General features: G+C 38.0%; 1 protein-coding gene across 2 annotated transcripts in view; it reads left to right on the top strand.

The window, feature by feature from the left end:
• The window catches only part of CSMD1 (CUB and Sushi multiple domains 1), a 2,980,041-nt gene that overhangs the window by 2,196,579 nt on the left and 758,411 nt on the right, over positions 1 to 25,051 (top strand). For both annotated transcript variants that reach the window (XM_073675393.1, XM_073675394.1), the window contains exons 24-26: positions 10,182 to 10,373; positions 11,671 to 11,797; positions 15,151 to 15,353. In XM_073675393.1, the coding sequence (XP_073531494.1) occupies positions 10,182 to 10,373; positions 11,671 to 11,797; positions 15,151 to 15,353 (522 nt within the window). The remainder of the gene's footprint in view (positions 1 to 10,181; positions 10,374 to 11,670; positions 11,798 to 15,150; positions 15,354 to 25,051) is intronic.

Here is a 25,051-nt window from a genome sequence, read left to right as displayed (position 1 = left end):
GATTTGCAACTGTTTGACAATTTTATTACATGTGAGGAATGTCTATTTCTTACACATTCCTCACATGTAATAAAACTGTGAAACAGTTGCAAATCATTCACATGGGAGCAATTCAACCTTATCACCGAGCAGCAATAAACACTCGGAGCTCGGCCTGAGCATACTCGGACAGAACATACTCGCTCAACCCTAGCTGCTCCATTTCCCACCCTAGGCTTATAATCAGGTCGGCTTATACTCGAGTATATACAGTAAATAATTTTATATTTTGACAGACTTTTTCAAGTGTTGCAATACTGAATATATTTATTTTTTGATTTTGATTTTTACTTCTATATTTTTTAAAAAAGGAGGAATTTTTAATTGATGGAGAAATGTTGAACTTGATGGACCTAGGTCTTTTTTTAACCCATGTAACTATAATATACTGTATAACTATATGTAACTATGGAAACGGCAGTGATTAAAACTTCTTTTTCCTGCCGCTGTTACACTGACAAGCAACCTATTGACATGGTCTAAGAGGTTGGATTTTAGCTGCCATGGTAACATATCAGGGATACCATAACAAAAAGAAATAGTGTGCCTCATTGAGCAGTAAAATTCAGGATAGATGCAATAATGACAGGTATGGTAACATATATAATGTTCACATTATTTATGGTGATTTGCAAGTAACAGGCACAAAATTGGAAAAAGTCTTTTGGTAATGTGTGACCCTTGCACCAGTACACCAACTGATGATCTTTCTCCAAAGAGGACTATTGAACCAGGACCACTGCTGGGCATGTTTATAAATACAGTAAGGCTATATTCCCACATCCATGTTAGTGTTGCCAAACCAGAGAATTAGACCATATTTTTTTCAGGTGTTATTTTAGTTGCTTCTAAGTTTTTTCCACTGAAGAGGTGTGCTTACTTCCAAGCCTATAAAAAGCCCCTGGAAGGTCACATTTTTATAATCAGGTTTATTATTAAGCAACAGACATAGAATAAAAAATGTAAGCCAATCAGAAGTCAACAAATAGGATGTGAATAGGACTTTCTCTGAGTCTCACAGATCTCACTCTTGAACCCATGATTTTAACAGATGTGTGAATACATACGGGTCTGAGTGCTTTCTGAAAAAATCAGACAACACTCAAAGATGTCACATGAATGTATGAATGGAGCCTAAAGCTAAGCTATGGACGCTGGTGGTAAAGAATGTACAGAATATAACGTAAAGTCCAAATAATTCAATAATAATCATATCCAAATATATATTTTTATATTTTATTTAGCTAATGTTTTCCTCACTTGACAATATGTCCTGTAACATGTAACCTTTTTATTCCAATCAGAGCTTCTCTCTAATAAATGAAAAGATCCTAGCTTTCTTGCTCCATTTCTTATGACCAACTCCACAAAGCATCCTGTATATTTTGCATTCTGGATGTGACTGAGACAACAAACATTATTTTCTTTTACTAATCACTGATGAGTTTTATTTTCTATACTACTATGTTGCCATTTTCTTTATGATTTGGTTTGTTTATTTCCTATTTATTTTATATGTGCCACTTATCATTATATTAAAGGGGTTGTCCAGTACTTTATATTACCCCCCCCCAATGTATCCCCCCGGGACCCCTAAGGATTTTTGTAATTATCTTACGTTGCAGATACTGCCTGTGAGCGGCGCTATAGCTGGCCGCTCACAGGCATCACGTGACCCCCAGTTACAGCCGGCTCTGACATCCGCTGACGTCACTACAAGTGCTGGCAGCAGCTGGGGGTCTCTGTCGTCTGCGTTCCACGGTGGATGCCAGGCTGTGGGCGGGGTTACCCCTCGAATCACACCCGGCATCCACCGTGCCTCTGCCTCTCCCCATTCATTGGGAAAGCGCACGGTGGATGCAGGGTGTGACGCGGGGGGGACCCCAACGCTGAGGCACTCCTCACTTGTTGTGACGTCAGTGGGGGGTCACGTGATGCCTGTGAGTGACCACCGATAGCGCTGCTCACAGGCATATCAGCAACGTAAGGTAATTACAAAAAGTCTTAGGGGCCCCGGGGGGATACATTGGGGGGGTAATATAAAGTACTGGACAACTTCTTTAATGATGCTTAATAGCATATGCTAATAAAGGAATTGCTAGTATGCTATTTTATTGTATGCATTAATTTTATTCTAGCATAGTGGCGCAGTGGTTAACATAATAGTGCTGAAGTATTGGTGCCCTGTATTTAAATTCAACTAATGTGTAATGTATCTTTATGGTGTGTTGATTTTTCACCCTACAATATGATGAAACTTCCTCTTCCTTATGTAGGGCTTATTCACACATCAGTATTTGGTCAGTATTGTTCATCAGTATTTGTATGCCAAAAGCAGGAGAGGGACTTAGAGAGAAAAACTGAAAGATTGACACTTGTCTTTTGGAGACACTTCTGAATTTCTCATACAAATACTGATGAAATACTGATATGTGATAAAGCCTTATTACATTTATAAACCCTTGGTGTTTGTTGTAACTGTTATATCAGGTTATGAATAAACTGATCCAGTGCTGAAATAGGTAGAATATGGTTTTATTGACATATTAAATTTATTTGAACTATACTTTTGACACTCTTTACCAGCATTGCCGACATCATTTCACTACTTATTAACACTGGCATTTATAGAGGGAGTCTCCCTCCTTTGTAAAACATGAGAGATGAACAAATCTTTTGAAATTTGGAATTGCAAGCTTTGTTGAATTTTTCAAATAAAGTGATTATTGGATGAATTACAAATTAGAGATGAGCGGTGTTCGACTAGAACTGTTCGCCAATCTCAAATTCGAGCTGTTTTGGGCGGTGTTCGAGTTGTTCGACGAACCCGAACGATTTGCAAAAAATTCGGCTGTTTGAGGTTATGTTCGATAACTGTTCGTGCACCAAAAGCGTGTCCTGCATATCTGGCGCTATTTAGAGCACCAATCATGCAGGGATTGTCTGCCACTCACTGTAATGCCACAGCCATGGTGGTTGTGGCATTAGAGTGATTGCCCAAATCGATGGGATCAGTGCTCACAGTGAAACATGAAAAGCCGGCAATTCAGCAGCGGCGTACACCGGTACCCGACAATTTAGAACCGAAAGAATAGAGCTTCACACATAGATTAGATAGATAGAAACATGTCAGTCACATATATAAGAAGTACAGTGACAGTGTTGCTTACTGTACTTGTCATTTAGTGTAAAGGATTTATTAAAAAAATATATTAGTGTTTTCATGCACCGTCTCTTTAAAAAAGCCGGCCGGCAATTCAGCAGCGGTACCCGACAATTTAGAATGGAAGGAATAGAGAATCACACATAGATTAGATAGATAGAAACATGTCAGTCACACATATAAGAAGTACAGTGACAGTGTTGGTTACTGTACTTGCCATTTAGTGTAAAGGATTTATTAAAAAAAATATTAGTGTTTTCATGCACTGTCTCTTTAAAAAAGCCGGCCGGCAATTCAGCAGGGTACCCGACAATTTAGAATGGAAGGAATAGAGCATCACACATAGATTAGATAGATAGAAACATGTCAGTCACATATATAATAAGTACAGTGATAGTGTTGGTTACTGTACTTGTCATTTAGTGTTAAAATAAAGGATTTATTTAAAAAAAAATTGGCGTGGGGTTCCCCGTAATTTTAGGCTCTAGCTGAGGTTAAGCAGATGGCTGGGGCAGATGTTTGAAGCCTGGGAAGGGGGTAATACCCACAGAGCTTCCCAGGCTACTAATATGAGCCCCCAGCTGAATACCTAGCCTTTACTAGCTATTAAAATGGGGGACCCCCCAAAAAAATGATGTGGGGTTCCCCCTATTTTAATAGCTAGCAAAGGCTAGGCAGACAGCTGGGGGCTGATATTAATAGCCCAGGAAGGGTGCCACGAATATTGGCCCCCTCCCAGGCTAGAAACACCAGCCGTCAGCCGCCCCAGAAATGGCACATCCATAGGATGCGCCAATTCTGGCACTTAGCCTCGCTCTTCCCACTGCCCTGTAGCGGTTGCAGTGGGGTAATAGGGTTGGGGTTGATGTCAGCTTATAATGCCAGCTGACATCAAGCCCAGGTTAGTAATGGAGAGGCATCTATAAGACACCCCCATTACTAACCCCATAGTCAAAGTTAAAAAAAAACACAAACACCCAGAATAAAGTCCTTTAATTGAAATAAAGACACAATTCTTTATTGTTCTAAATTAAACCATACTTACAATCACGCCCATTCCAGCTGAAGCCAACGATCCCCTGCAATAAAAGAAAAATAATAAAGCAACATAATCCTTACCTTTCCATGGTTCCCACGACAGCTTCAGCTCTGCTACATCGAGATGACAGGCTGGACCGCAGCAGAAAGCTGCCATCCAGCCTGTCATCCCGCAGTCACTGAGAAGCGCAGGCTTGCTTGCGCTCCTCAGCGTCTCTCTGTGACGGCATCCAGATGAGCCGAGTTCATGTCCAATGAACTCGGCACACCTCATGCACGTCACTGACAGCGTGGGAAAATTCTCACGCTGAAGCGCTGAGTGCAGGAGAATTCTCCCACGCTGTCAGTGACGTGCATGAGGTGAGCTCATGTCCAATGAACTCAGCTCACCTCATGCACGTCACTGACAGTGTGGGAAAATTCTCCTGCACTCAGCGCTTCAGCGTGAGAATTCTCCCACGCTGTAAGTGACGTGCATGAGGTGAGCTGAGATCAATGGACATGAACTCACCTCATGCACATCACTGACAGCGTGGGAAAATTCTCACGCTGAAGCGCTGAGTGCAGGAGAATTTTCCCACGCTGTCAGTGACGTGCATGAGGTGAGCCGAGTTCATTGGACATGACCTCGGCTCATCTGGATGCCGTCACAGCGAGACACTGAGGAGTGAAGCAAGCCTGCTCTTCTCAGTGTCTGCGGGTTGACAGGCTGGATGGCAGCGTTCTGCTGCGTCCAGCCTGTCATCTCGATGTAGCAGAGCTGGAGCTGTCCTGGGAACCATCGAAAGGTAAGGATGATGTTGGTTTATTATTTTATTTTTATTGCAGGAGATCGTTGGCTTCAGCTGGAATGGGCGTGACGGTAAGTATAGTTTAATTTAGAACAGTAAAGAATTGTGTGTTTATTTCAATTAAAGGACTTTATTCTGGGTGTTTGTGTTTTTTTTAACTTTCACTATGGGGTTAGTAATGGGGGTGCCTTATAGACGCCTCTCCATTACTAACCTGGGCTTGATGTCAGCTGGCATTATAAGCTGACATCAACCCCAGCCCTATTACCCCACTGCCACCGCTACAGGGCAGTGGGAAGAGCGAGGCTAAGTGCCAGAATTGGCGCATCCTATGGATGCGCCATTTCTGGGGCGGCTGACGGCTGGTGTTTCTAGCCTGGGAGGGGGCCAATATTCATGGCACCCTTCCTGGGCTATTAATATCAGCCCCCAGCTGTCTGCCTAGCCTTTGCTAGCTATTAAATTATGGGGTACCCCACGTCATTTTTTTGGGGGGTCCCCCATTTTAATAGCTAGTAAAGGCTAGGTATTCAGCTGGGGGCTGATATTAGTAGGCTGGGAAGCTCCGTGGGTATTACCCCCTTCCCAGGCTTCAAACATCTGCCCAACCGTCTGCTTAACCTCCGCTAGAGACTAAAATTACGGGGAACCCCACGCTAATTTTTTTTTAATAAATCCTTTATTTTAACACTAAATGACAAGTACAGTAACTAACACTATCACTGTACTTATTATATATCTGACTGACATGTTTCTATCTATCTAATCTATGTGTGATTCTCTATTCTTTCTGTTCTAAATTGTCGAGTACAGATGCTGAATTGCCGGCCGGCTTTTATAAAGAGACAGTGCATGAAAACACTATTATTTTTTTAAATAAATCCTTTACACTAAATGACAAGTACAGTAACCAACACTGTCACTGTACTTATTATATATGTGACTGACATGTTTCTATCTATCTAATCTATGTGTGAAGCTCTATTCTTTCTGTTATAAATTGTCGGGTACCGCTGCTGAATTGCCGGCCGGCTTTTTTAAAGAGACGGTGCATGAAAACACTATTATTTTTTTTAATAAATCCTTTACATTAAATGACAAGTGCAGTAACCAACACTGTCACTGTGCTTCTTATATGTGTGACTGACATGTTTCTATCTATCTAATCTATGTGTGATGCTCTATTCCTTCTTGTCTAAATTGTCGGGTACCGGTGTATGCCGCTGCTGAATTTGCCGGCCGGCTTTTTTAAAGAGAGTGTCTTCTGAGCAGTTTGTCAGCTTTTGGACACCTTTGAAGGTGTTTTCTATGTGTTTTTGTTTGCCTGCCATTGGTTTTAACGGTGTTCGACGGTGTTCTAAGGTGTTCGACGAACAGTTCCTCGAACATCCCGGTGTTCGACGAACCGAACCCGAACACTATGGGGGTGGCTCAACACTATTGCAAATACTACAAGCGCCCATAAAAGGTATTCAAAACACTAAAAAGTCTCCAAGGAATGTATCCAACCCCTTTCAAGCTGTTTAACTCAATCCTAGCATTAGTAAGGACAAGTGACCACAATATATATGGTTATGGGTAAATGGATGGTAACAGCTCTTCACTGCTGTGCTGTCCTACACAATATCTTTAGAATTTGATTACTGTTGTATGACTTTCTCTCCATGTCTCTATTGCTAAGCTGTAATATCCTCTTACTACCCAGATTCACCGTAAAGTGGCTGCTGCAATTCCAGTCTTTGCTTTTATAAAGTCTTTCATTGGCTGATTTATACCATGTAATGTGATTGCTACAGAGAATTATGGGGGAACCCGCACTGCTGTGCCCAAAATCATGAGAGTTGGTTGATGCAGTCTTCTGCATTGTGTAAAATGGTAGCAGGCATTTTTGATGATTTGTGTAAAGCAAATTGAAAATTGTTTATATTTGCCAGGTCCAGCAAAGTTACCAAAATTGAACACAAATTCGATTTTCATTGAATAAATTTGTTAATCTCTATCAAACAACCTAGGTATCTCAGGATTAAACCATCAGTATTAGAGTTAACTCAATAGTAGTCAATTGCGACCCGAACTTCGATTCTTTAAAATGACTGCAAAATGGTCATAGTAAGGGCTAGGGCTCGCAAAAAGAAGCTAGATAGAGATAAGAGCAAGACAAGTGACCGACAAATGAATTTGGATAGGGAAAAGACTTTAAATAAAATAGACTCCCCCCAAAAAAGGACACATTTTGGGATGAATCTAAAAAGTTTGTGAACTGGATTGGATTAAAAACATTTTTGAAGATGAGGCCCTGTACCACAACGGATGGTAAAGTGAAACTGCAAATGGCCATTAAATCAGTCAATTTGAATTACATTTTTTAACCTTCTTGATACAGATCGCCTTAAAATTATGAACCAGAAAATGAATGCATGGAAAGCCTGATAGAGGAGCAGCATAGGCCCCACGACCTCGCTTCCTTTCCCAAGCGACCCTGTGCATTGCCTTGGGTGCATTGGTTGACGAGGAGTGTGGCTGTAGTGTCTTCTGGATGCCATTCACTTCACCTTCACTGTGTAAGGGATGTTTTGTCTCCACCTGCCGCATTTGGACCTGCCCTCACAGCGAGCCGCTCTCCCTTCTGACCACTATCCCCACCTGCCATACGGTCTCCATTACCTTCTGGTATCCTTAGAGTATAGTGAATCAGGCTTTGAATCTGGAGAGGCAGCCTGATAAACCAGTACCACATCCAAGGAAGGCGGCAGTCAAGCAAAAAATAACCATTCCTCATCTGAGTCAGCAGTTGATGTTGCTAGATAAAACAGCCATCCATAAAAATTTAGCGGCTCTGTAATTGGAATGAGTAGTTAAAATCCTTTAAAGAGCATCTATTGGAGGGCAAAACTGGTGCCAGCATCCACGGTAATTACAGCTCCAGTAGCATACAGTAAAGTCTCACACCACTACCGCGCACACACAGATGGTACAGTGAAACTGTGAATGGTCATTAAATGGGTTAAGTTTGCCTGCTTTCATGAATTTATGACTACAGATCAGCGTAAAAAACATGAATCTGTCAATGAGTTCATGGAAAGAAGCTATCATGTTGTGGACTAGAAGAGATGTATGTGACCAGAATGAACACTCATTTCCAACAGATGATACTCATATGACACAACAAAATGGAAAAAAACAAGAACTTGACTGCCACATGCATGTTCCTTATTTCATGCTATCCTCATTTTTTTAAGTGTTTTTAGGCAAAGCACTCCCATAAACACGGTTACCGATTAGATTTGTTTTTACACACAGTACTATCAGACATAGGTGCATAAGAGTTGAAAAATTTGCTTGCACGCACAGTACTATCAGAGACATGGCTGCATAAAAGTAGAAAAATGTGTTTTTACCCTCAGTTCTATCAGAGACATGGCTGCATAAGAGTAGAAAAATTTAACTAAGACACTACTCGTATAGGCACAGCAGTACAGTAAGGTTATTTGTTTGGCCTACAAATGGCAATGAGATGACTGCAGAGTAAATTTATTTTTTTGCCACAGTACTCTTATATACACAGCGGTACAGTACTAAAAATTTTTGGCCTACAAATGGCAAAGAAATGGCCGCTTCGCTGCAGCCTTTTAACAAACTTTATTAGGCATCCGAACCTGAACAGAAAACCGGACATCCTGTTAAAAGTCTGTGTTCGGGATTTGTTTCCCGACACTAGGTGTCTTATATGGACCCCGAACTTTACAGTTCGGGTTCGCTCATCTCTAGCAACAATACAAGAAATGAATAACATATTGCTCAATACATGCTCAATATGTTATAAATTAAATTTTAATGTGTGAAGAATGATTATACCTGGTCATTTTGCATTAGTACTTCTATGCTGGATAAAACAATTTCATGGCCAGAAATATACAATGAATATAATCTGATTAATTCCTTATCTGATCATTGTAAAAGTAATTGTTCTTCTGCATCTATTACGCAGTAATGCTGATTAAATTATTTCAATTCTCTAACAAATAATTACCTTTTGCAAAATCGCTGTTAAATTATACTGATGAATAATTACCCTAGATAATTGTAATGTTGGTGACAGCTGTCAGGCACAACAGATGAATTTTATAGCAGTTCCAAAGTTTTGGAACTCCTGGATCTGATAAAATATATTAATATAGCAGTAGGCAAAGGATTAATTCTGTGATGAGAAAAAGTATGTTTACATGTACAGATGTCTATATTATTTTCCCTTAGCTTCTAATTTACAATGGGGTTATTGGTCAATGTTTAGATTGAGCATGAATAGCTTCTGAATTACTCAAGCCATATTTACTGTGTAAAGAATGAAAATAAGTTGAATAAAGTGACTTGAAATGAAACTTGTACTGGCAGAATCAAAGTATGTAATTCCCACAATGAAAAAGCTGCAACATTATACCACATCTACCATGCTTAATTTTTACACTGGGTGCTATGTAAATATAATTATGTTTTATTATAAATAGTAAAAAATCATAGCTATCTCAATCATAGACATTAGAGTGAAATGTGAGCTGTATATGTCAGCTGTATAAAACAGCTGGCACCAGAAAATAAAAGTGGAAGCACAGATCCTGTCATGGCATTCTAGGAGTTGTTGTTCTCAAAAGATGTACTGGAAAAGAAAAACTATCAAAGGACTGGAAAATAAATGTATTACAGTATATATCTACTCATTTGGAGGAAAGTCGGACTGGGAAATACTTGTTGGAACTTTTTCACAGACAGATCATGCTAAGTTAATACTGGATCCAGGGGGCACAATAATATGTCATTTTGCCACAGTAAATTAAGATGTGTTGAGTACAGTTTATTAACAGCGATGGTGCTTGCATTGCATGTAGTTTCCAAATTGTGATTCCTATGTGTTAGTTTAGGTACTTATTAAATAATTAACCATCTTTCTTGTGGGCCAGTCTGCTCCTGCTTAATGATGGTAGTAATCATTTAGACTCTTGGGGCATTGGTCAGGAGATACATGGTCGATAATTTTGATGCCTGATAATATAACTGCTAGTGCTCTTTCTGATTTTCTATGACTGCCATTTTATCATTATTTTACTATGTGATTTCGTATTATTCTAAATATTATCATTCTCATTATTTTGCAGGTTTTGACCTTATAAAATGTGAAGATCCAGGAATACCAAACTATGGCTATAAGATACGTGATGAAGGTCACTTTGCTGATACAACTATTATGTATAGTTGCAATCCTGGATATACAATGCATGGGAGTAGTATTTTGACATGTCTAAGTGGTGATCGGAGAGTGTGGAATAAGCCTCTGCCAACATGCAATGGTAATATTATACATTTATATGTATTCCTTGTCTTATTTTTTTAAAAAACTTGCGAAAAGAATATGATAAACTTCACTCTTCAGTTGGAAAAACTTGATACAGATGGAGCAAAAATATTTAAATTTCGACATAAACTTTGAGCTAGAGGATACAGAAGCCTAAGACCTGAGAGGGTAGGGAAAACAAGTAATATATCTTTTAAAAAATGTTATTAGTTTCCATGAGATCGTTTTGCCTGCTGATAGCCTGCTAAAAAGAAGATTCTAACATATAATTGTTTTAAAAATACCATCACTCTTTTTCATTTCTAGACAGTGTCTCCATTTGGTTGCTTAAAAGGGTTTTCCCACGAGCAAAAGTCAATTTTAACCAATTTCATTGAATTAATTTAATTTAATTAATTAAATTAATAATTTAATCTGACCGTGCAGGAACATTGTCTGATCATACAACAGCTCTTGGGCAGGGGAGGAAGCAAAAGTGTAAGCAGACATTACAGCAGGAGATCACAGCTGATTCTTTCTGTGAGGAAAAATATTGTTTAAAAACAGGTATGTTTTATCTCACAAAAAGAATCAGCTGTGATCCCCTGCTGTAATATCTGTATACTCTTTTATAACCTCCCCTGTCCAGGAGCTGTGGTATGATCAGACAATGTTCCTGCACGGTCAGACACAGCGATTACACAGTAAACACCAGGGGCACATTTATAAGATTATCTCAGCACAGGAACATTTTATTTAAACACATCCAGTTGTGGAACTTCTTATTATTCCAAGATCTATTGCCTAAAATCAACTTTCATTCATGGGAAAACCCCTTTAATTAGATATACAGATTTGGTCACCTATAGCTTTCTGCCTGATTTGTTATACACACAAATGTCTTAATATTCAGGCTGCAAAGAACATCACAACTACTTGGTGGCTACATATGGATTCATATAGCATAGACATCTCTTGACAAAGTATTGCAAAGTCATGTATATACTGTGTGTATTTCCAGGCTGGTCATTTCTTTAAAATCCATTAGTGATATGTCGAGTCAAGAAAAAAGGAAAGGAAGGCCACATCTGTAAATACAGACATGATATTTGAAGTAAATTGTTAAGAACCATGTTATTAACCAAATATGAATAATGGTCATATTTTCCAGTTGTGTCTTTTTTAATTAGTACAGGATATTTGTTTTGCTTTGACTATTTATGTAGCTATTCCCACCTAGCTATGTAATGATGAATTAGTAAATGCAATTAATAGATCGTGGCTGATTTGTAACATCTATTTTATGTATGCAGCTGAATGTGGTGGTCGGATATATGCTGCTGCATCTGGACGCATTCTGTCATCAGGTTATCCTGCACCGTATGAAAATAATTTACACTGCACTTGGATTCTTGAAGCTGATCCTGGGAAGACAATTAGGTATTGCTAGTGCACTCTATCTTACAATGTATATCATATAGTACTATATATGCTATCTCTAAATGTTCCCATAAACGTTAGACTAAGGCTGTGTGCCCACGTTGCGGATTTAATGTGTTTATGCGGAGGCATTAAAAATGCTTGCTAAGTTGTCTGCCATGTTTCCCAATGATAATCCGCATGTGCTGTGCACATGCTGAGGAAATTTCTGCTGCGGATTATCATTGCGGAAAAATCCACAGCACAATCATTATTTTTGCGGAATCGTGGCGTAAATCGCCGCCATTAACTTGCATTGAACCGCATAACATCCGCATGTATACATGTATACATGCAGATGTTATGCGCTTCAATGTACAATTGATACTCGGGTCTGGAGAAGAGGAGACTCTCCTCCAGACCCGGGTACCATTAGTAAAAAAAGAATTAAAATTACATTATACTTACCTCTCTGGTGTCCTCCGGTTTCCTCTCTGGTGTGTCCTGTGTCCTCGGTGTCCAGTGGTGGTGTAAAAGGACCTGCAGGGACGTCAATTAGTCATATGACAGGTCATGCGACCGCCTACGTCAGCAGTCGCGTGACCTTTCACATGACTAAATGACGTCATGGCAGGTCCTTTTACACCACAGCTGGACGCCGAGGACACAGGATGCACCAGAGAGGAGACGGCGGGCCACTTGAAAGGTGAGTATAATGTATTTTTTTATTTTTAACATTTTAATTCTTTTTTTTACTATTGATGCTGCATTTACAGCATCATAACTTGGTCACCCAATAAAAATCCATGCCAGTTGCATGGATTTATGTTGTGTGACCAACTTATCAAGCACTTTTCCAAGTGATGCTCAAAATCGCTTGCAAAAACGCTTGACAAAACACATGCGGAAATTAATGCACAAAACGCTTAAAAACGCTTCTCTCTGGCAGGAAAAACACATGTAAAATCCACATGAATTTTTTCTGCATCAATTCTGCATTGTGGGCACATAGCCTAAGGCTATGTTCAGACAACAGATGTAAAACTCCTGACATAGTGGATGAATGCAAAAGCTGCCTGAAATTTACATGGACTAGTTTGGATGGATTTACACGGACTAATCTGGTTAGTAGATGTGACTAAGCTAGCACATGCTCTAATTTTTTTCACATGGATCTGAGGTTCATCTGAAAAATAGCCCATATGCCCATTAACCTGTGTGCAGTTAATTTTTCACATGGACAGCACAAAGAAAGAAACAAAATTTGTGGGAACATACAGTACCTTTAAGTTGATAAAAAATAGAAGATTTCAACCTTAATGAAGGTTCAACAGTTGAAATTTAACAGCAAACAATGATTTTAGTGAACCAATCACAAACCTTCCTTCTCTAAAATGAAGTTTGAATATTTCATCTGGTAGTCAGACAAAAGATCTTTACATTAAAAGAAAAAAACTTTCATCCATGAATGATTTTGCTTTGAAAGAATATTGCCCAGAAGGTCATTCATTTGTTGACCTCTATCATTGGACATATGGTATTGATTTATGGCCAGTTTGAATGTCTGTAGCTGCCGATATGGTCTAAATTGTGTATGCTTGCATTTGCGTAAATCACCAAACTACATTTAATTCATGTATATAATGACTTTAAAGAAGCACTCCCATCCATATTTTTTAATTAAATGTGTGTATATGAATGTAATGTAGTGTGAGTGTATTATCATACTAATCTACTGCTGTTCTCTCCAGTGTTCAGAGACGTTCTTTTCCTCTTCTCAGTGACGTCACTGCAGTTGTGACTAGCTGGCTCACTGTATGCTCTATGTGTGAGCCGGAAGTCTCTTTTACATTGTAAGTCTATAGAGCCTTGTTCTGATACTTCATAGGCTTGCATTATATAAGTCATTTAAGGATCACACAGTGCGCAGCATGACCTGGAGAGTCTGCAGAGCGGTGACGTCACTGGGAAGTGAAGAAGCCCGGCGCTGGACATTGGAGAGAGTGGCAGTAGATGTCTATATTAATACACTCCCACTATGTTACATGTACATACACACAATTTAATTGAAAAAACTATAGAAGGGACTTTTTCTTTAAGCTTGTATTCACACATTCGTGTGATGTTACCATTTTGGAGAAATGGACCGATTTTTTTCAGGTGTTATCCTAGTTACATTCTAAATGCATGTCAGTTGTATCCTAGTTGATCCTATTTTTTTCTCTTCCATTTTTTTTTTCACGGAAGAGTTTTGCTTGTCATTAAGCTAAAAAAAATTATCCCTGAAAGGTAATTTGTTTTTACTTACATTTATCATTAAGCAATAGATCTGTGGAACATCAATGCCAAACAAAAACAAATCAGAAGCCTTCAGATTTGCATCAGTGTGTCACGGATTCCAAAAATAGGACATGTTCTAAGTCACAAGGATCTCACTCTTGGACCTGTGATTTTAATGGATGTGTGAATACATCCATTCTACTCTATGAGTCCGAGTGTTGTCAGAGGAAAAAATGGACAGCAACCTGACATATCATGTACATGTGTGAATGCAATTTAAGACTCTAAATAGGTCTTTAATAGCAACTTTTTTCAAAATATGATCAAGATTATTTTCACAACATGCAATGGCGTATTTGCTTTTCGTTTTATATTTCTATATCTTTCTATATTTAAGCATTGTTGTTTTTTCACCTTATACATTATAACTGTGTACACAGTAGTAACTTTTACATTAAAACAAGTTGTAATTTTAAATTAGACATCCTTCAAAAGCCTATGTTCCATGGCTTAGGCTCCCAGAATTATTTCCGTGCATTTCGTCATCATATTATGTTTGGACATCATTTAAACGACCTCTACATGTAGAGATGATTGATGCTTATGGAGTAATTTTCCACCAAATTAGAATACATACATAATGGAACAAATACCGGTATAATGAATGCTGTATTTGCCTTCTTTAAACGTCTTGATTTTTCATTTCAAAACTCAATTTCAAAGCTATACCAGAGGGGATATGAAGAATATTAATATTTATATATTGGACAGTAACACAGAAATACAATATATGTTTGTGAGATTACAACTCATTTCCTATAGAAGACGAACAATAAAGTTACAAAAAAATTAAAATATACAATTTCAAGAAAGTTCTCTAAATGAGATATAAATGCACTGCTCATACATCTAGATAGATGCATAATATACAGCAACTCTGTGATGTGTGTATGTGTGCACTGTACAGTATGTTCGCTGTCTTTCTTCTGCAGTACGTTTCAGCCAAACACTAGATTTCAAGTGACAGTGCAATGCATATTTTATTATTTACATATAAACTTTCCATACACTGTCTGGTCTTTTTTCTTTTGCAGCCTTCACTTTATCGTTTTTGACACCGAAGTCTCACATGATATCCTTAAGGTATGGGATGGACCTGTAGAGAGCGACGTTCTTCTGAAAGAGTGGAGTGGTTCTTCTCTCCCCGAGGACATTCACAGCACATTCAACTCCTTGACATTACAATTTGATAGCGATTTTTTCATCAGCAAGTCTGGTTTTTCCATACAATTTTCAAGTGCGTATAACAAGTCGCATTATAAATCTAACATGATTTGGTGTCTACGTTGCATGGAAATGTTCCTGTATATATACATACCCCTGAGTGTTTTCATCTCCATGAAGAACACAAATGCATATAGATTTTCTTTTCAAATGAACTCAAGTTCTAAACAACATTCCTATCTCTACATCTATTTAATATGCAAAGCTGGGAATAAATATTCAAAGGGATTGTCAAAAGCAACTTTTTTGGAGGAATCAGAGTTTCATTTGTAAACTTGTTTCCTTTCAATTCCTGCTTTCAATTATATTATCCGTGTGGTGGTTCCATTCATGGGCTGTTATTAAGGGATCATTGTCATTCCAATTCCGCACAGCATGTAGAAAATGAAGATACAAACTGACTTGTGCAATTATATTAATTGTAATCAAGCTACATATTTTTCATCAGAGCTTAATTACTATTTAATCAAGCGTAAAATCACAGGCTGAGCTTAGTTTATAAAGTGACCCTTATTTTGTAGATATCTCATGTACTAAATGTGCTACGTTCCTGAACTGTCAACAGACAAATACATTGCTAATTAGATGTTAGTTTATTTTTATTGTAACATTGTGATGGGGCTACATAGAGGTGTGTAGTGGCAAGAGGCACAAAACATTAAGTATTTGTCATTTTCTACTAATCAGTTCAGTGAGTATTATGTATATCTAAGTATGAAAATAGAGCAATATTTATTACATCAATCTTATCTTGGCTTTAATTCCCAAGTCAGATTATACAATTGTTGTTAGTGTGATTAGTGGCTATGGTGTGCTAAGCCAATAATGTAGCATGCGTTTGCCATTTACGTAACAAGCCAGCCATTAAAATTGGTGGTGAATGGCCAAACTAACTATGCAAATATCCTAAACAGTGTAGCATTCTATTTTATTAACATAGCATGCCACTTGTCATGGTGACATTGCCACATCTATATGTTTGGTTTATTTTTTTTTACTAGGAATGCATAGTAAGAAAATTAGCTATTGGTTAAATAAAAATTTAATGTCAAATATATTTTTATCCTAATATTTTATGCCACTGTGTACATTTAAAAAGAATCTTAAAATATTGCAGCTTCCACATTGTCCACAGAGCCTCATAATAGTCTAGCACTTTTTCTTCTGTAGTGATCACTTTTCAGTAGCTATTATATTACCATTAAAGGCTGAATTACATTGAAAAGTAACACCTACAGTATAAAGTTGGATCAAAATAGCACAGTTTCAGGGAGGGTGCAGACAGCCATATTATCGGTCAAAATGCGATCTGACAAAACATTGGATTACACTCAGACCAATGTTATTCTATGAGGTCGTGCATAAGTCCAATTATTTCCTCAGTCTGTCTGAGGAAAAAATTACTGTTTCTCTGAGTTTGATCCAATATTCATGTCGCACTTGGCCATGCATGTCAATGAGTGCGTGGAACTCATCAGACTGCACTTGGATGACTTGTGAATGCAGCCCAATTTCTGTGCACTGACACAATGAAGAAGATGGAGAAATTTTGTTCTCCAGTTTCTTGTAAATGTGTGCTCCAATTCTCTCATCCGAGAGAATCGGATAACATTATGCTGACACTCGGAACACATTCAGATCAGTGTCATTTGCATAGTTGACCCGATTTTCTCGGATGAGATAATACTCAGCCTTCTGCACGAGCCATTTACAAGTGGTGATCAAAGCTCACATATCCTGTGGAGAGGTGTTAACTTGCTGATCACTGGGACCCCCACCACTCACAAGCATGGGTCTCTGCAATCTCTCAAGAGAACAGTCACTTCATTACTTGTCTATAAAATGCCAGAGCAAAGCGGTAGTCAGTGAATGGAGTTGTGGTGTGCATGCTTGACTGCCACTTCATTCACATAGGATAAGTCATAACTTCTTACTAACTTAGTAAAAACATTTTAAAGGACTATCTCATCATCTTAAATGGGTAAAATTGCAAAATGTTTATAAAAACATGCAACTTTATAACTTGTTGTTAATAATCCTTTGTTGTCTAGAGTGGGAATTTTTAATTGTACTGTTTAGTCCTTGTTGCCAGCTATGGTCAGTCTTCTAGGCAAGTAGTGGATTGCTTATAAGTTTTTTACTATAAAGTTTGTAATTATTCCTCTGAAGCTGGCTGGATATGGCCAATTTCAGTAACCATGTGCTCCTTTGATCCCGTAGAGGCAAAGCTGCCTCTAATTGATGCACTGAGGAGTGCACATTTTTAGTCCGTATCATTAAATTTCAGTGGTCTAAACTGACAATGAATCAGGAGTGTATTGCCTTCCAAAAAGCGTTCCTGTTCATCAAAATGAGACAATGGCAATAATGCAGAGGAAAGTAAGGCAATAATAAGGCAATCAAAGTATAACATACTATGTAGCATGCACAAAGTTTTGTTTTATAAACATCAATGGAAGTATACACTTCTTTATCGGTAAGTGAGGGCATGAGACAAACAAATCCTCTCCATATATGTCATCGATATGATCAAATGCCAATGTAGAGAGAATTTGTTCCAAACATAGAGAAGAATTACACCTTCATTAAGGTGTGCAAGTCACTTAAAGACTTAGACTTGCCCTGCTATCTACTACATCCAGAGGTAATGTAAGCAGGGCAAGTGATTCAAGTCTACTGGCAACTGCTGGGTCATGTATGCTATAGGCAAGTTTAATGTATTTACCCAGATCATCTCTTGATGTGGAAGTGGGTGCAACAGGACTAACCCTTTAAGTATTAAAAAATCTCTGTATAGAGTCTATAAATACAAGGCAATCTAAAGCTAGGGCTACATGAAGTCTCATTGTAGGGCTACTATCAAGCTACAGCTTCCGTAGAAAGGAATACTTAAAGATTAAAGCTATTTTATGGATTGCAGCTGTCATTAATGAAAAATCAATCAGTAGTATTACAAATGTTCCTTGTAAAAAGTTAGCATAAAGGAGTTGGCCACTTTATAAGTAATTGAATTTGTAATGTTAGGTATTGAGTTACACTCTTTTTGCGCTGGAATATCTTTCTGCATTGTGATATCTTTGTAATTTTAAGAATGGCAACATCTGTAGGTTTAACCAGGGATACAAGTAATCCAAATGTAAGAAAAAAATCCTCAAATCAGTAGTAAATGGACTACTTTCATTTTAAAACTTCTTAAGTCAATGTGTGCATTTATTCTAGCACCACTATTTGCTCATCTCTAGTCATTATGCTGCACTTTTTCAGTTTATAATTACACAATCTATGTAAACAGTACATTTTTGCAGCTGCATACATTACATTTATTGATTTTTTCTAAAGCATTTCTCATATCTTTGTATTATTAACCTTCCAATGTCAGTGAATCTGGGGTTAATGTAACAAAATCTTTTGAATTTATAATGAATTTATGTCATGAATAATACTATTTGGTGAAGACTGATGCATTTCAAAATTGCTTATTGGCATCAATTTTTTTAAGGTTTTTTTTTTCCCCTTCAATACTTTTTCTTAACTCCTTCACGGCCTTTTTCTGCTTTTGGTTTTTACTCCTCTTCTTTCCATAGCCATAACTTTTTTATTTTTCTGTTAATATGGCCAACAAGGGCTTGTTTTTTACGGGACGATTTGCACTTTTGAACAACATCATTGGTTTTACCATATCATGTACTGGTAAATGGGAAAAAAACTCCAAGTGCAGTGAAATTGCAAAAAAAGTGCAATTCCACAAATTTTCTTTTTACCATGTTAAGTAAATGCTAAAACTGATTTGTCAATATGATTCTCTAGGTCATTACAAGTTTGTAGATAAAAAAGAGCCTATGCATGTTTTGTATTTAAGTGGTAGAAAAAAAAAAGTCGCCATTTTCAGAGACCTGTAGCATCTCCATTTTTCATGATCTGCGGCTGGGTGAGGGCTTATTTTTTTGCTTCCCGAGCAGACATTTTTATTGATACCATATTGGTGTAGATACAATGTTTTTAGCACCCTTTATTATATTTTATTGCAATGTTGCAGTGGCCAAAAAAATGTAATTCTGGCGTTTTGATTTTTTTTCTCATTACGCCATTTACTGATCGGATTAATTATTTTTATATATTGATAGATTGGGCAATTCTGAATGCGGTAAAACCAAATATGTGTATATTTGATTTTTTTATTATTATTTTATTTTGAATGGGGCAAAAGGGGGGTGATTTGAAATTTTATATATATATTTTTTTCATATTTTTTTAATTTTTTTTTTTTACTTTACACTTGCTACAATATTCTCCATGGGAGACTAGAAGCTGCAATCATCCGATCGCCTGTGCTACACTGCTACACACAGCAGGGCTTCAGACCTGCTGTGTGTAGCAGAAATGCTCACTTGCTATAAGCGCTGACCACTGAGCTCATAGCATAACAGCCCAGGGTCGGCATCCGGCAACAACCACCGCAGGGGTCTCCTGCAGACCCTGGATTGTCATGCCAATATGAGCACCAAAGAGGCGGGATTTGTGACGCCCTTCCGGCGCGGACATGTTAAATGCTGCGGTCGGCGATAGACAGTGGCATTTAAATGTTAACAGCTACTAGTGTATCGTCATTCCACTTATGGCTGTTAGGTTCACATGACAGCTGATCACATCAGCTGTCATGTCACCAGAAAGGTGCGGGCTCATTGTCGGAGCCCGCATCAATGGGAGAGACATGCCATGCGCCGTACATGTACAGTGCATGTCGTGAATGGTGTAAGTAAAAAGGGAAATATGTGAACCATCATAATTTAACTGTTTTAGAAAGGATGCATTTTGAAAGAGCTATATTTCTGTGTTTTTAAAGATGTACAGTACAGACCAAAAGTTTGGACACACCTTCTCATTTAAAGATTTTTCTGTATTTTCATGACTTTGAAAATTGTACATTCACACTGAAGGCATCAAAACTATGAATTAACACATGTGGAATTATATACTTAGCAAAAAAGTGTGAAACAACTGAAAATATGTCTTATATTCTAGGTTATTCAAAGTAGCCACCTTTTGCTTTGATGAATGCTTTGCACATTCTTGGCATTCTCTTGATGAGCTTCAAGAGGTAGTCACCGGAAATGGTTTTCACTTCACTGGTGTGCCCTGTCAGGTTTAATAAGTTTCTTGCCTTATAAATGGGGTTGGGACCATCAGTTGTGTTGTGCAGAAGTCTGGTGGATACACAGCTGATAGTCCTACTGAATAGACTGTTAGCTACTTTTTTCTTGCCATAATACAAATTCTAAGTAAAGAAAAATGAGTGGCCATCATTACTTTAAGAAATGAAGGTCAGTCAGTCCTAAAAATTGGGCAAACTTTGAATGTGTCCCCAAGTGCAGTTGCAAAAACCATCAAGCGCTACAAAGAAACTGGCTCACATGAGGACCGCCCAGGAAAGGAAGACCAAGAGTCACCTCTGCTTCTGAAGATAAGTTTATCTGAGTCACCAGCCTCAGAAATTGCAGGTTAACAGCAGCTCAGATTAGAGACCAGGTCAATGCCACACAGAGTTCTAGCAGCAGTCACATCTCTTCAACAACTGTTAAGAGGAGACTTTGTGCAGCAGGCCTTCATGGTAAAATAGCTGCTAGGAAACCACTGATAAGGACAGGCAACAAGCAGAAGAGACTTGTTTGGGCTAAAGAACACAAGGAATGGACATTAGACCAGTGGAAATCTGTGCTTTGGTCTGATGAGTCCAAATGTGAGACGCAGAAAAGGTGAACAGATGGACTTTACATGCCTGATTCCCACCGTGAAGCATGGAGGAGGAGGTGTGATGGTATGGGGGTGCTTTGCTGGTGACACTGTTGGGGAATTATTAAAATTGAAGGCATACTGAACCAACAAGGCTACCACAGCATCTTGCAGCGGCATGCTATTCCATCCGGTTTGCGTTTAGTTGGACCATCATTTATTTTTCAACAGGACAATGACCCCAAACACACCTCCAGGCTGTGTAAGGGCTATTTGACCAAGAAGGAGAGTGATGGGGTGCTACGCCAGATGACCTGGCCTCCACAGTCACCAGACCTGAACCCAATCGAGATGGTTTGGGGTGAGCTGGACCGCAGAGTGAAGGCAAAAGGGCCAACAAGTGCTAAGCATCTCTGGGAACTCCTTCAAGATTGTTGGAAGACCATTTCCGGTGACTACCTCTTGAAGCTCATCAAGAGAATGCCAAGAGTGTGCAAAGCAGTCATCAAAGCAAAAGGTGGCTACTTTGAAGAACCTAGAATTTAAGACATATTTTCAGTTGTTTCACACTTTTTTGTTAAGTATATAATTCCACATGTGTTAATTCATAGTTTTGATGCCTTCAGTGTGAATGTACAATTTTCATAGTCATGAAAATACAGAAAAATCTTTAAATGAGAAGGTGTGTCCAAACTTTTGGTCTATACTGTATGTATTTGATATAGTCAATAAATGATCTCGGCTTCATTATTCAAATCTATTTAGCAACTAAACTGGTCTTGTTACCCATAGTAACCAACTAGAGCTTAGCCTATATTTATTTAAAGGAGTTATCCTATGAAACATTTTTTTTTCACCTATATCTCAGATGAGTGATAAATATGTAATTGCTGATAACTCATCCCAGTTCTACCTACACTATGCTCTTTATAAATTATACAGTTAAATAATATCAGACAATGCAGAAAGTTATATATGTAATTGGACTTGCTCAACTAATTTTCAGGTTGTTTTAACTCTTTCCTGAATTGCTATATTAAGAGGGAACACCACTACTAGGATTACTTTGGATTACCAAAGTTCTCAAGTCTTAATTTTAAAAAGGTGCTCCAGGATAAAAAAAAATGCAGCTTTCCTTCAAAAACAGCTCCACTTTGACCCTAATTTATTTTTGGTATTGGAGCGCAGGATAATTTACTTTACTTAAAGGGAACCAGTCAACATGTTTTTCCCATATAAAGTACGGCCAGCACCATTAGGGCCTTTTTTACAACATGCATGAATGCTGTTAAAATGGCCCAATTCAGTCTGCAGATCTAAAAAACTCCAAAATTTTATTATATTTACAGATGGGACAGTCCGGTCGGATGGTCCTCTCTGGTCTTGATCTGATGCCTTCTCTCTTCCTCTGATCGCCGTCCTCCTTCTCTGCTTTGTCTTACGTCATCCACACGGTGTCCTCCATTGAGATCCTGAGCAAGCACACTTCTATCTTTCCTGCCAAGGAAAGAACAAAGTACTCCAGTGCACATGTGCTGACTTTACTTCCAGGTCATCGGCGCTCTTTGGCCTTTCCTGGTTTATGCACACTAGTGTACTTTGCTTTGTATCCATTCGAAGCAGGAAAGGAGGATGACAATAGTAAGAAGAGAGGAGGCACCAGATCAAGACTGGAGATGCCCATTGGACCGAACAGCCCCATCTGTGAATAATAATATAAGCTGTTTTTGGGGATCTGCAGACTGAATTGGGAACTTATTACAGCATTTCAGAATGCTGAAAAATAGGCCCTAATGGTGGTGGTAATACTTTATATGGGGAAAACCTGGTGACAGATTCCCTTTAATCTAAGCTATAATACCCAATGCACCCTATGGACAGTTAGGTTTGGTATTTGAAACAAAGCAGCCATGTTTTTCTAACCATAGAAAACCGCTTTAACGGGAACAGCAATTAATCATGTGTGCTGACACTCTATTCAAAAGCTACAGTATGGATGAAAACAGCGTAGCTCAGTGAAATGTTGCTATAAGCATTAAGTAAAGTTTTTTCTTTTGCTTTGGACAGTTTTTGATAAATGAGATTAATATATTTTGATAAATCTATTGATCATATTATATTTCTAAAGCGCAATTAATTATCACAATAGAGTAAACACTTCAAAGTAAAGTTAAGTAACTAAAGTTTATAAAAACTGAATATTTTTCATTTAAACTTATCTATATATTTGTCCTGTGGTAATATTGGAAATATATTATTTTTCTTCTAGACAAAGTGATTTTTTTTATATAATATATGATGGAGAGCTTCTAAATAAAAAAAAATAGAGCATCTGAAAACGGCTTGAAAGATAAAGTGCCTGAATTGAAAATGTCATTGATTTTACTTTAGTTCTACCAAGATACATTGACAGTGGAGGTCATACTGTATATTGACTTTGAAATGTAGCTCACTAACTTGTAACATCAATTGCTTATTTGTGTTGGCCATAATTGAGAACAGTAGTTTTTCTTCAAAATGAAGGGAAAAGTCACTGCTACGAATGATGAGAATAAGGTCACCTGGGAAAGAAATACTGTGTTGTGTCTAATCAAAAGAAATTAGTGCGCACCTACAACAGTGATGATAACCCTGCAGAGAAATATTTCTGCTTGAATTAGTATTACATGCTCATGCAATTTATATATTCAACACACTGTAGTTAAACTCATCTTAGCATGCAAATAGCTCTTTAATCCTTCAGATACAAATTAATTTCAATATTAATGCGTATTATATATTTAATGCACCATTTAAAAGTCACAGCAGGAAAGCAAAACATTTTGGCTTTGTCAATTCTTTGCACATCTTTACACATAAACATCTGTAATTTTTTTTCTGCATTCTATTCCTGTACGTGTCAGACGGATGGCACACGGTGTCACACGGATGTTGTCCATGTGCAATACATATCTACACGGACCCATTGACTTGTATTGGCACTTGTCATCTGTGCTGCCAGAAAAAATGGACATGTCTGTGTGATTCACATGGACACACGTTCTGTGTAAAAACATGGATATGTGAAGATCACCATGGGATTTAATAGGTACATGTGGATACTTCTCTCCAGTACATGTAAAAACGGATGCTACATGTATCGGAGACACAAACATGTGAAAGGGGCCTAGGGGAGCAAAAAGTACTGATGGCCTAAAATCCCCTCCTCTTCCTTACAGCTCCACCATCTTACGACACAAGCCTGAGGCTTTTGCTTTGCAGACAGGTTGACAGAGACAAAAATCTTCCTGCTCTGTATGTGACTAGTGAGTGCATCAGATCTATGTATACAGAGCAGAATCAGCTCTTATCTTTTAACAATACCAGATAATTTTATGGTACCATAGATAGCATTACTTCGCAACATGGAAAATGTATAAGGCTACGTTCCCATGATGACATGATGAACTTTTGTTGTTGAAGATTTTCTGCAGCATTTCTACACCTATTAAAAAAATTAGCTTACATGCATTTTTTATTATGTTTTTGAATGCGTTTTTCACACTCCATTTTATTGCATTTTTGACGCTGCCTTTTTTAGTGTCTTATTGGTGCGTCATAAAAAAAGCTGCTTTGTTTTTGATACATCCTGGCATTTGGCTTTGACAAAACTTTTGTTGAAAAAGGAAACGCAGTAAAAACGCATGTGCGTTTTTTACTTGCAGATTTTCTGCATCTAATGCAAGTCTATGGGGAAATTTTGCACATAAAACTGAGGGTACCCACAGGAGGAATTGACATATTACAGATTTTAAACATGCACCACTGGTCAGCTTACATTGTGTAAAATAAAAGCACAATCAAAAGCTCATCAAAAACTTATTGTGGGCCTACAGCTTAAATGGTCAAAGTCTATCCAATAGTTGCAGAGATTAAACTTGGCATGTCCCTACAGAGTGAGAGGGAGGAGAGGTGGTGAACCTTAGATGATAATCTGTAACA

The sequence above is a fragment of the Phyllobates terribilis genome, unplaced genomic scaffold (assembly GCF_046119375.1).
Source record: "Phyllobates terribilis strain yellow unplaced genomic scaffold, ASM4611937v1 Scaffold_3__8_contigs__length_932513732, whole genome shotgun sequence".
Taxonomy (NCBI): domain Eukaryota; kingdom Metazoa; phylum Chordata; class Amphibia; order Anura; family Dendrobatidae; genus Phyllobates; species Phyllobates terribilis.
Note: the sequence above shows the minus strand (reverse complement) of the source record. Positions and strands in the feature narration are given on the sequence as shown.